Below are 13,515 nucleotides of genomic sequence, written 5' to 3' on the forward strand. Positions count from 1 at the left end.
CATTGATATTTCTTTCTCTCTCTCCCTCCCCTCCTCCCCTCCCTCTAAAGTCAGTAAACATGTCCTCAGGCGATGATAAAAAAAATGCATTGATTTGTTAATTTACATTATTCAAGATGGTTCTGTGAACTGTACTAATCTTTAACACCTAGTACACAAGGTTTGTGTGTAGATGAGATTATCTTTGCATTTTGAATTAAGGCACAATAATGACAACATTTGTAAATGTGTGACTTTCACACCTGATCTTAGCCAAGAGGCTGAGAAGGGGTGGGATGTAAACGGGTGTCTTTTTTTAAAATTAAAATTTAATTTAATTAATTTACTTTTTTATGGTTTAATGTTAAATTTTTTTTAAATTTTTTATTGTTATTCAATTACAGTTGTACACCTTTTAAACAGGTGTCTTTTAAAGGGGGACCTAAACTCTCAGTCGCCACAAAGGGCCTGGTTCTAACTGCTCCGGAAGTTAAAAGGTTGTGCTATCCCATTTTACTGGAATGTTCTGCTGATACATCATTTAGGGAAAGTTCCAATTCCTGATGAAGAGCAGAGGGCTGACATGATTTTTCACTTAGGTGCGCAGAAAGAATTGGTTAGCTTTGTGCACAAAATAAGCTGAAGCCAGGCTTTAATTAATCAGACTTTTGCACAATTCATCATGGTCACTTTGTAAGTCCAGCTAATATGCTCTTGATTTCCATCATGATGCGTTCATTTTAAAAGGACTCTCTATGAGTTTCTTGCTGCACAGATATTCAGGTCTTCCAAGTACAACTGTGACAATGCACCAGACTCCTCTTAAAGAAGAATGAGCCCTGGCTGGTGTGGCTCAGTGGATTGAGTGCTGGTCTACGAACCGAAGGATTGATGGTTTGATTCCCAGTCAGGGCACATGTCTGGGCTGCAGGCCAGGTCCCCTGTAGGGGTGCGCGAGAGGCAACTACACATTGCTATTTCACTCCTTCTCTTTCTTCCTCCTCTCCCCTTTGCCTAAAAATAAATGTATAAAACCTTTAATAAAAACAAACTGAAGAATGAATTGTTACATAATGGTCGGTAAAGAAGTAAATTAATCCATAAAAAAGTTCTTACTAAATATTATTCTTGATATTGATATATCAGCCTTTTTAAAGACAGGAAAGTAAGCTAAGGACTTTTTCTGTCTTTTTGGATCCCTAGGCTGTCCATCTGGCCCAGGCAAGCTTCCAGATTGAAGCTTTTGGCTCCAGATTTATTCTTGACCTCACACTGAACAAGTAAGTATTTAGTCATAATCCTGTTAAGCAAGTGTAATAAAACTTCACTTCATGTAAAAGATTTAGTCAAAATAATGTCTGTTGTTGAAGTTGATTTTATGTCATATAGCACCTAAAGAAAAACATGCAAGTCTGAAGTGAATTGTTTTTTCCTTTTCTGGAAAGAAAAAACAAACATTTAACTTGTGAAATATCTCCAATACAGTACTTAGATATAATGACTTAAGTGAAATAAGTATTTGAGGTAATACATACAGTTAATCAAATGTTAACTATAGAATCATGACTATCTTGTGTGTAGGAGGCAGGATAAATGACCAACTCCAGGAGGATTAGACTTCAGTCTCAAAATTTCTTCCTTGTACCTTGCTTTAGGCAATTCTCACACTGTATCGCAATTCTAAGTGGAGAAAGAAAATGAGAGCCTGTAAAAATTTGAGGAGGTTCTCTGCTGTGCTGTCAAACAGGTCTTTTAGAAATTCTGGCCCTGATACACATCTACCTGGTTTTCCCCGGAGCCTGTGTTTGTGTTGATATTCAAATGCAGTTTCCTAAGCTGGAACCCGTTGTACAGATGTCTTGTACGAAGTGTGGACGAGGGCTGATGATAAAAGCCGAGCTTGTCAATCTCTGATGGGGTTAGCAGTGAGCTTTATTTGGTGAAAGGGATTTCCTGTGTGGTTTTCTTTAGTTCAAGAGGCTCCCACCAGCATTTTCAACTCTCATCAGCATTTTGACCAGGACTTCATCTTTGCCAGAAAAATACCATGTAATGCCATCAGACACTATAATGTAGATGACCACAATCAATAATCTGAGAAATCGCGAAAGATTCTAAAGAAGAACTATTAAATTTCCTGTATGCCAAATTCTGTGAACTCTGCAGAAAAAAATGCAGAGTCAGCTTGGGTGCTCCTTACTCAAGTGTTATTGCAGCTTTAAGTCAGAATGAATCAGCAGAACTTAGAACTTCCTTTGTTAGCGGTACTGCAGGTTTTTCTTTCTGAGTCTGCTGAGCGTTGGTTGAGTTCCTTTTCGCCAGGCTGTGTCAGCACTGTGCCCATCTAAGAGATTTGTCTTGCCAAATCTTAGACTATGTTGAGAAGCTAGATGCGGCTAAAGTTAGTGTTTATGTCTTCTGTTCCTTTAACTCTTACTGCAGTGGAGTCTGTCATTCCAGACTGTAGTGTGACAGCAACCAACATTGCTATGTGTCGGTTGAGGCTGATGGCCACAGCAGAGCCTCCCAACCAAATGACTGAGAAAGGGTCATGTGGGATGTCCAGGGTAGTTAGAGGTCTGGAAACACATCAGAAAGTTATTTACCACTAATATTTAATGTGCAAAGGAATCAACTTAAGCACATGCTGTGAGCAATCCTTGCCTTTAGGAGCTTATAGTTTAGTCAGGAGAGATTGTCAGATTAATTATGTAATTTTTAATAAGCAAAATTTGTTGTGTTAGAGATAAACATGCACCAAAAAGAGGCAGCTCTCCAGGCTGGAGGATTATGAAAAGGCATCTTGGAAAGGTGATGCTTGAGCTAAATCTTGGAGGACAAGTGTCAGTGAGGAAGGGAAGTCTTAGGGATGGGTGGGGAGGGGTGGAGCGTAGAAAGAGAGAGCGAGGATGAATGAATATAGAGAGTTATCCTCTGGAGGAGATAGAGTGTGCTAAGGAGGCAGGGCCATGTAGCAGTGTGGCTGTTAAGGGAGCATGCGGCATTTGTTGAACTTCACGGTAAATTACAGGGTTGAGGCAGAGGGAGATGAGTCAGGAGAGGCAGACTCAGAGACAGTTCAAGTCACGGAAGATCTTGTAATTATGCTCAAGTGCTTGCCCATTATTTCCTAGACCGTGAAAAATGAAGTAAGGGGAATAAACAGAAGTTCAATTCTCAGGAATTATAGAGAGGCACAGAGAGGGAATGCCTTCAAGAAATCTTCAGGTGATAAAAATCATTAGGATTACTTGGATGTGGATGACAAGGCAGAAAAAGAGTTGAAGTTAATAGGTGCCTTGGTTGGATAGCTGGGTGGGAGGTGGGATCCAGCTGAAATGGGTAGCATAGGGAACAAACAGGTTAAATGGTGAAGATAAAAGAATGTGAAATCAGGACATAATTGATTTGAGGGGTTTGGGGACACCCATGTCTAGGAGGTGGGTAGCTGTAACAGTCTGGAGCTCAAGAAGACCAGGGGGCTGGAGAGAGTAGAGAGTTACTTCCATGTGTTAACAGCAAACATGGATGTGAAAATTGTCCAGGGAGGGTGGGTAGAACAAGGAGAATGTAAGCTGGGAAGATAGTTATGAGTTGAGGAGAGGAAGAGGAGCCCACGAAGGGACAGAGGATGAGTGGGATCTAAGCATCACCCACAGTAGAATGATCTAGGGAGATAAGGAGTGAAGCCTTCCCTTTGGTTTTGCCAATTCAGCAGTCATGGCTGGTCTGACTGCAGCAGTTTCGGTGAAGCCCTGGGGTCAGAAGCCAGGTGACAGTGGGCTGGGAGTGAATGAGAGGAGATGATGTGGAGACAGCACGTGCTGGTTGGGGAGGTTTGAGAAGGAGACAGAACCAGAGTAGGGGCTAGAAGAAGGCCCTGGGGTCAAGGGAGGGCCTTTTAGGGATAACAGCACAAGATGTTGGCTGAGAGATGGAGCTGAGAAGAGTGAGAGGTGAAGATACAGAAGGGAGAGGAGATAATCCATGGAGCAAGATCTGGGTGAAGACAGAAGGGAGTGAGATCAGGCAGAATTATTGATAGTTTTGAACCAGAAGAGACAGTTCATTCTCGACTTGGGTGAAGATATTATTGTGTGTGCAGGTAAAGATTGCTTTGCAGGTGAAGGGATGGAGTTCAGGAAATGCATCTTAGAAGACTTCATTCTGCTTGGAAATGGCATTGCCTGCCATAGGGATTGGGATGGAGAGGGAGGGTGTGTTGGGGCTTGAGGAAAGTCATGAAAGTTTAGGTTGATTGCTGAGAGGAATGGGTAGGGAAGCTCACCAAGGTCATGCTAAATTTATGAGCAGCCTTCATTAGGAATCACGTGTTGTGCATTAGTCTGGCATCATTATTCCCAATGGTGGATTTTTAAAATGTATTTATTATTATTTATTACTGCAGTGTAGAGGGAAGGGGGAAAATTGTAGTATGGATCAGGGTTCTGTGGAAAACAGCGGAGGCAGGCCTCTTTGAGTACTGGTGAATAACTTGGGTAGAGAAGTATCAGGATGCAGTCTGGGTAAGAAAGGAGATGAGGTCCAGAGGAGGCTGAAAGACTGGGAGAAAGTGGACGTCTTGCAGGGAAAAGTGCGTGCAATGGGAGGGAGGCCGTGAGAGCTCCAATCCTGCGGTGTGTCCCCTCTGCAGATTTCTGAACTGTCTGCAGACTACGTGAGTGTGTGATGATAGCCTGGAGCCAGGGGAATTGTACTTTGTAAGCATACGTGGCAGGAGTTGGCCAGCGTGGGTCTCTAGTTTAAATAACTTTCAATGGCTGGGATTAACTGAAAAGTCTGATACACGTTAGAATAAAGTCAAGAGAATTCTTAAATCAGTCACAGAGGAACCAAAAGAGCTTCTGAGGAAAGAGAAATCTCATTTCCATTAGAGGGTGGTCATTGCCGCTCTGTTTACAACAATTTACAAAATTGTTAGAGGAGGGAAAAGGCAAAAGGTACATAATGAGCATATGGGCTCAGTAGAGGAGTGGAAGCACAAAGATGTTAACATAAACCAATCGAGGGGGCGGCCGTAGAATCTAGATGGTTAATGACCCTACCAGGCCTGGACTGCCAGCTTGTGAAGATTACTCTGATGTGAGTTCCCTCGAGAAGAGCCTTTTTGAGTCTGTGCTGTCCTAGATTGAACAAGTGAGCTCTTGGCTCGCTGAGGCATCTCATGGCAGAGGTGTGTATTTTATTTATTTGTTCAGCAGATGTCGAGTGAACATCTGCTATATGCCACCGACTGCTGATGCTGCTGGGAATAAGCTAGACAGGTCCCTGCCTCCCCGATGGAGCTTCATTCCAGGGGAGAAGGCAGACGGTGAACCACTAAATAAAGACAAGTGCATGGAAGGACATGTACCTCAGCTGTGTGATGGAGAGGGACTGCAGGTGGGGGTGGCCAGTGTTATTGAGATGTCACAGAAGCCAGAAGGTCTGTGTGCAGAGGGACATTGAGGTGAGAGCTGATTGTCAAAGATGAGCCACCCCAAGAGGCTGGAAGGCTGAGGATCCCTCACAGCTAGGGCAGTAAGACAGCTGGTGTTGAGAAGAGCGTGGAATGTTCGAGAAGGACAGAGGCAGGTGGGACTGCAATGCGGTGGGGGGCAGGGGGTGGCGGGAGACTGAGGAGGCGCGATCAGAGAGGACCAGTGTAGGCAGAGCGCTGTCCCCAGCGGGGCGTGTGGGTGGGAAGACACTGGAGGGCAGTGAGTACAGACGCACATCAGCAGATTTACATTCTGTTTGGCTCAGAACATCCTGATTGTGGCCTCACAGGACCTTTACTCACATTCCTTTCAGGATACCCTCCTTTTACATTTTATTTTGTTTTTCCTCTAGAATAACCGTTGTTCCATGTTCCAGAAGGTTAAAAAGGATTAGTAGATTAGTAATTCTTAATGTGTATCAATGTGTATCGATCCTTTGAAGTGCCTGGCGGGCTGGGGGTGGGGCTCTGAGGATTTTCTTCTCCCCCTGTGTGATTGGGATTATGTCAAAGCCTGTAATTAAATTTGCTTGTGTCTCTCAGCAAATGTTTATTGGGAATAACTGTGATCAGAGAGAGCTATGTAATAGTTGAAAACTCAGGTTCTGGAGTCAGACCTAAGTTTGAACCTGGGGCTGCCGTTTACTAATTGTGTGGATCTGGGCAGTTTCTCAACTTCTTTCTTAATAACAGCATGAGATATAATTCACATGCCCTGAAATTCCTGTCGTCCACGCATTATGTGTGGGTATAGTGATTACATGCCATGGGGTATAATCATCCCGTGTGTAATCTGCACAGAAACCGGGGGTGGGCATTATACACGGCAACGTATGGTGCTTCCAGGACATTTCTGTTGCCCCAGAAGGAAAACTTGAACCTACCCGTAGCAATCACTGCCCATTCTCCTCTCCCCCATGCCTCTGGCAACCACTCATCTACTCTTTTGTCTCTAAGAATTTGCCTATTCCAGACGTTTTGTCTAAATGGATCTGTACAACTTGTGGTCTTTTGTGACTGACTTATTTTATTAGTGTAATGTTTTCAAGGTTCACCTACGTTGTAGCCGAATAGTATGGCATTGTATGGATATACTGGCTGGAACAAAAGTAAGTTTGCTGTTGTTCATATGGGAAATAATACAATAATTAATAAATAATATAAGAACAAACTGTGTTTCGTGTACTCATAGCTGTAAACCTACTTTTGCCCCACCCTGCATTCTTCTTAAACTTTAGATTCCTTCCTAAGCTGTAGGTTGTTGTAAGGATTATGTGTGGTGTTTATGCATCTTCTAATTGGAAATACATGTCCAGTGCTGTGGACTGAATGTGACCTAAAATTCCTATGTTGAAACCTTAACCCCCACATAACTGTTTTTGGAGATAAAGCCTACAAGGAGGTAATGAAGGTTCAGTGAGGTCAAAGGGCAGAGCCCTGGTCTGATAGGATTAGTGCTATTAGAAGAGGCGCCAGAGAGCTTGGTGCTCCCTTGCTCTACTGAGTGAGAACACAGCAAGAAGGCAGGTGTCTGCAAGCTGGGAAGAGGGTCCTCACCAGGGATTGAATCAGCCAGCATCTTGTGCTCGGATCCAGCCTCCAGCAGTGTGACAAGTACATTTCTGTTGTTTAAGCCACGCAGCCTATGATATTTTGTTAGGGCAGCCGGAGCTGATTAATACATTCAACAAATACTGGTATTTCTGATTCATTATTATTACCATGACAAGGCTGCCACTGGGCTGGGTGTTGGGGGGTTCGGCATCAGGGAGTTTCTCACCTCGTGGAGCTCACGATAAAGTGGACTGAAGGAAAAATTAGAGACAGTTTGACCGGCCCATGGCGGAAGTACATGAGCACTAAGAGTTTAGACAAATATACTTGTGTTGAGTTAAAGACACAAAACACATTTGTAATACTTCTGGTACTCCTCCACTTGTCCTACAAGCTCTTTACTAGACGCGCATTAAAGAAGTCATTGAATATTTGGCTCTTCAACTTTCCAGGCCATCTGGCCGTGTCTGATGGGATCGCTCAGGCCCTCAGCATGCTCTCCTGTTTATTGTGAAATGAATCCCTGAAATTCTTCTGACCTCTCCCTGGTGTGGAGGGGGAAGCAGACTCAGGATGCATCAGACGTGAAGCCTTGGTTAATAAAGCAGCAGCACGCTCCTAAGAGAGCGGCGCTCTAGTGGGAGGATGCGGGGGTCTTACAAGCCTCTCCTGGGCGTTTGTCTTGAACCATGTACAGAGCAGCGCTGATTGGGCAAAATTGATGCAAGACATCAGTATTGGATGGTGGTAGCCTAAAACTGAGGAGTGGACGCGGAACCTGGAGAGTAAGGGCTTTGCTTCATCGAGTGGAGAGAAGCAATTCTGGCGTTGGATGCGGGGCTGGAGGAAATGCTGAAAGTTGCATCGTTATTATTGTCAAGCCTGTGCCAAGCTAAAATAACCGCGCATGTGTAATTATCAGGTGTATATGGTCTGTGTTCCACATTGCAGTGTGAGCAGGGCTTGTGTCATGAGTGGGCTGCTCTGGGAAAAATGCAGATAAGGTTTTGGGTGAACAAGTGTGTCTTTGGAGGATTCTTTCCTCTATCTGTCCATTTCCCTGAGAGGGTAGTGGCTGAGGAATAATGCCCAAGCAGCACCTTGGATAACGGGGCACCCCTGGTGATATGGGACTGTATCATGGAGACACTCTCTGCCCCCTCCCTGCATTCTCATCTCACCACGCTGGAGAAGAGGAGCCCTGGGAACCTTCCTGCTTTCTTAGGGAAGTTCTAGTGAAGGACTCCTACTCTTTTCTATACCACTGCTTGTTCCTCCAAAGGGGGAGGAATCGAAAGGCTTACTTTATATCTAAGATGATGGAATTAGGCTTTGATGGCTTCTCACACTAAAATATCTGCTCCTGGATGCAGTGGGAACCCCTTGGTGCCCCTGGAGTCTGCTCAGCAATCTGAACAAATGCTCAGGTACTTGCTGCCATCATTCTAGCTCTTCTGCTTGCTACTGGGTAGTGCGGTGGAATGAGTCCACCTTCGCAGGCTCCCTGGAAAGCCTCTTTAGTCCAAGGTGCCAGCCACCTTCTCCAGTCTCACTTGCTCGGAAAGTTGTTTGATGGAGCTAACCCTCAGGTCCATCATTTTGTGTCCACACTCTTTTGGCTAGAACAGAGAGGGATGACTGGCATCCCAACAAACATTATACCTTCTGTGACCTCTGACAGACCCCACGGGAAGACACTGCTGGCCCTGGGTCATACCTAGATTTGGCTTTGGTGCACAAATGTACATATGTAGCTGGTGGGGACTGATGGTGGGCTGCCAGGAATCTCAGAAAAGGAAAATTGGTGGAGCATCCCCAGTTCAGGGAAGTACACAGACCTCAAGTACAAAGCTCTTCTATGCAGAGATGTGTGGGCTGACCTGCAGTGACATTTCCCTTCCCCAGGGATGGTGTGCACTGTGGAGTGTTCAGGAAAAGGTAGGGTAGTGCGGGATTCAGGTGATTAGAGCCGTTCAGTGGCTTCACCTGGAGAGGATGGCCTTAAAGGAGTGTTAAGTAAGAAGAAAGGCAGGATGAAAAGGCTTGTAGTAATGCATCCAGTTAGGTACTTCTGGATTTCGACAAGAATCTTTGTTCTGATTTTTTGGGAATCAGGGATGTTTGATTTAAGATGAATACTAATTAAGAAAACGCTGATTTAAAGAAATACGCTCACACAGTAATTTGCTCATTAAAAGCAGTTCATGCAGTGCTTTGGAAAGAAGAAAAGAGCCACATTGATGTAGTTTTGGCTAGGTTAAATAAAGACGCTGATTTTCGGTGCTGATTAGCATGATTAATTCATTCTTTACTCAGTCAACAAGCATTTACTGAGTGTCCAGTGTGCGGCAGATACTGTGCTGAGCAACCCAGGGAATTCGGAGCTGCGTAAAAGGATCCCTCCCCTCCAGGAGCGCACAGTAGAGCAATGGGATGAAAACATACGCAAACAGAATTAAAATGTGATAGGAAGTGACTTAGGAGGCCTTGGTGCTGAGGGAAGCTTTCATGGGTAAGGTGGGATTTGAAGTTCCTTTTCAAGGATGCTGTCGTGGTTTTGGTATCCCTGGCAGCAGACCCTGTGGTGTGGAATTTAGGAAATACCTGTAGGGAGTGGGGAAGTGAGGTGTGGAAGAGGAGGGAACTGAAAAGGCATGAGTTTCCATGTGCCCAACTGAGGCTCAGCCCATTGAGGACCTCTGGGAGTCTGTGGGTTCATTCTCTAGAACATGCCAGAATGTTTTTCAACTGCGGGGCCCAAAAGATGAAAGTTTGTCCACCAACTGCCAGTCTGTTGTTGGTGGAGGGCTGCTTCTCAGAGCAATAACTCTTCCGTACCTCCCCTGTGCTGCCCCCTGGGTAGAACAGAGGCCCCGAGGCCAGCAGCCTGCGGTCATTGCAGTCTGCTGCCTTCAGTGTGCGGAGGTGAGTGCTGAGGGCATGCCAGAGTTTGCCTCCGATGCTGTCCTTTGGGAAGATGTGGGAGAGAGAGGAAATGGCAGAGCAGAGAGGAAATGGCAGGAGGCGACCGCTTCACTCAAATCATTTTGCACATTCAAGCAGCAACTGGAAGGCAAAACTGCCTGTTCGCTGTTTCCCTGGATTCGAAGAGGGAATTTCAGTCTCACTCAGCAGAATGTTATTTCAGCTCTGCAAATGTGGAGATTGAAACTTAAACTTGGTCTGGAAGAGGGAACATGTGGCGAAGCAGCAGCCCTGCTGCCTTTTGTGGGTGACTAGGGCCAGGAGTTAGGAGCTGTGGCTGGCGCTGTGGCATCGCTGTCTTCTGTCTTGGCTCCTGAGTTTGCGTGACTCCTGAACCAAGACTGGCTGGCCATGCGTGTCACTGCTGCCCCCATGCTTCTCCCTTACTATCTGCCGCCTATCAGTTCCGCTGCTGAAATTCCTCTTACACACGTGGGCCAGGGAAGCAGGGGAAGTGCTGTCCTTTCTGAGCCCAGGCTTCACTCTCAGTCTTGCTGCTGCGGCCGCCAGCTAAGGCGTGCTCTCTGGGTTTTAGTCCGAAGGGGTTAGGGATGATGTGTGACATTGCTCTCCATGTCAGGATCCTGCGTCTTTAAGATGCTGCTCACTCACAGCCTAAATGCTTTCTTTCCTAATTTCAGGGATCTGGGTAAGGAAGGCTGTCTAGTACAGTAATAATGAGGGTGATAGGCCATGTGCTAAGTAGGCCTTTACCCACGTTCTTCAATTTGAGTTCCTTTAATAGCCTGTGAGGAGGATGGGATAATCCCTGTTTACAGCTGAGTAACCTAAGGCCTAGGGGGAGTCAGTCACGCGCTGGGCGTCAGCATGGACTGTCCATCTGGAGTCTTCTTATGTGGCTGCTTTGATCGCAGCTTTGGACTAGCGATTTACCAGTGAGCCGTGCGTAAGTCTAATGATTGCCTATCTGGTCAGATTAAGGGAGGAAAGAAGAATTGAACAATTTCTTCTTTTAGTCCATTTTTAACAGTATAAAGAAAATAAGGCCCCAACAGGATTTTGAAAAATCCTGTTTTTTGAGCAGACCATCTGTTATGTGTTGTGTCCTGCCCCCCCCCCCCCCAACTCCTGTGTCGTGGTCCTAACACCCAGTACCTCAGAGAGTAGCTGTATTTGCAAAAAAGGACTTTAAAGAGGTCATTCAGTTAAAATGAAGTCTTTGGGGTGTGTCCTAATGCAATATGACTGGTGTCCTTACAAGAAAAGGAAATTTGGACACAGATGAGTGTGCACAGAGGAAACGCCACGGGAGAACACCAAGAAGGTGGCCAACTGCAGGCCAAGGAGAGAGGCCTCAGAAAGAAACCATCCCTGCCCACACCTTGATCTGGGGTTTCTAGCCTCTGCAACTGTGAGGAAGTGAGTTTCTGTTGTTTAAGCCACCAGAGGCACTTCGTTAAGGCAGCCTGAGCAAATTTATACACATCCTAATTTTCATTTATTTGCTCGCTTACTGCCATGAGACATTTAGCGTTAAGCTTCTCCTTGGTAATGGGTAAATCTGTTTGTCTCCCGTAATTAACACTAGTGCATTTTGGGAGATTATGGTCTTTTTTACCTTTATGTGCTTTAGGAAGAGTGGAACTGTTTTCATAGTTTTGGTATTATCCGTGATAATAAGGAATCTTAAGAGGCAAAGATCCCCCAAATTGCCGTAAGTACTGATTGCCGCTGTGACGTGCAGTATGATGTGGATGAACATTGCTTTTTATTTCTCCTGTAGGTCCGGTAGTTAGTCATCTATGGCTTCCTGTGCTCACAGGGATGAGTTGCTGTGGGGTTTTCACCTCTTAAGTCATCCTTTCCTGTCTAATTCTAAACATTTGGATGCTTTTCCTCTGATCCAATGCATACCTATCATTTGGACATTTCTGGTTAAAGAGTTGACTGTATAATGAATACTTCAGGTGTTATCATTATCATTTGCTTTTGATGATGACCCATCTTATCCTGGGTAGATCAGGTCGAGAAACTCTTGAAAAAGTTTATAAGAAATTAAGGATTTCCTAAGTAGGTTCTAGTTCTATTTTTTTTTTTAAGGATGGTGTATCTGACCTACTTTCCAAGTGTTTTGCAAGTGACGTTCATAATTTGAAAACATAAAACAATGATATGTAATTATATAATTATAAAACAATAGTAGCAGAAACAGTAAAAATAAAATCATGTTTAAACCATTGGTATTTATGCATTGAGTCTTGATTTCCATAGGTGGACAAGATCTAACGTAACTCTTGGGGGGTGAAGGGCAGTGGGTGTTTGCCTCAGCCTGCAGTAAGTGACTTCCTTACCCCCATGTCCTTTTGCGTGTTGATAGTAATTGTTGTGGATGAATGGGACCCAGAGAGATTAAACACCAGGCTGGGGAAATCAAGAGGGCCCTAGGACCTGGGTTTAGACTCTCTAAGTTTCAAGAGATGAGAAGACTGTGATTGCCCAGAAAGGATCGATCTATGGCCATAGCCTCTAGCACCAAGAAGAAAAAAAATACGGCATCTAAGAATTTCTAGTGAAGTCAAAGCTATCTAATTGTCCATGGGATCACATTGCACTGTGTGTTTAATTTAGGGTATAAAAAATAGTCTCATTCACATGTCTAGTGGATTAAAAGGCTATTGCTTAGCTGGTGGGTTATATAAGACCATTTGCAGAATGTAGGCAAACAAAACTTGAACTTGATTCATTCTTCAAAACTCTTCGTCATTCGAAGACAAATTAATGTATAAAAATTGCAGCAGGAGTTTTTCATGGCATAGGATTTGGTGTTAATGGGCATCTAGTACTTACTAAATTTATAGAAGTTAACTAAATTTAGATTTTATTTTTCTGATAGTTAAGTGAGAAAGGCCACATACTGTGGTATGTAATTCCCATGATCTAATAAACGTTTGTCTGTCTGCCTAGAGATGTCAGTGTTTTCCTGTGCAGGAGCAGTTTAGCTCTTCAGTGTTAGGTAGCCACGCATTCAGTACACAATGGTTAATGTCTGCAGCCATGGTTTTGTGAATGACCCAGAAATGTTACTTAAATGGACTTCTCGTATTGACCTTCTGTGAAAGCCAAATGCATAAAGTTCTTTCTAACCTCAGTGGATTGATCGATAGATTTCCATTGATCGAAGCCTTTAATGAACCATTCCAAGCACTTTTTTATTTCAGAAATGTTTATCGAGACCTGCTAAGTGCCAGACACTCTTGAAGCCGCCAGAGAGAAACGCTTCCCTCATGAAGCTTACAGAACAAGGGAGGAGAAAGACAGGCTCATAGGCATTTAAATCATAGTGTGAGTAGTGTGTGGTGGGCTCTTCTCCCTCATGGGAGGGTGGGAGTGCATAGGAGCTAAATGTCTGAGCTCGGGCCTAAAGCTTGAGATTTGGCCAAAGGTTTGAGCGTTAGAAGTTGTGAGGGTCTGAAGGTAAGCAAGAGAGGTGAGACATGGAGTGATAGAAAATGCAAGCTTGGAGACATTAATAAAAC

At 44.4% G+C, this 13,515-nt stretch overlaps 1 protein-coding gene across 2 annotated transcripts in view; it reads left to right on the plus strand.

Annotated features, from left to right (window-relative positions):
* The window catches only part of ADAM23 (ADAM metallopeptidase domain 23), a 140,128-nt gene that overhangs the window by 34,017 nt on the left and 92,596 nt on the right, over window positions 1–13,515 (plus strand). For both annotated transcript variants that reach the window (XM_024563961.4, XM_053919001.2), the window contains exon 3: window positions 1,183–1,259. In XM_024563961.4, coding sequence (XP_024419729.2) covers window positions 1,183–1,259 — 77 coding nt within the window. The remainder of the gene's footprint in view (window positions 1–1,182; window positions 1,260–13,515) is intronic.

The sequence above is a fragment of the Desmodus rotundus genome, chromosome 2 (assembly GCF_022682495.2).
Source record: "Desmodus rotundus isolate HL8 chromosome 2, HLdesRot8A.1, whole genome shotgun sequence".
In the NCBI taxonomy this organism is placed as follows: Eukaryota; Metazoa; Chordata; class Mammalia; order Chiroptera; family Phyllostomidae; genus Desmodus; species Desmodus rotundus.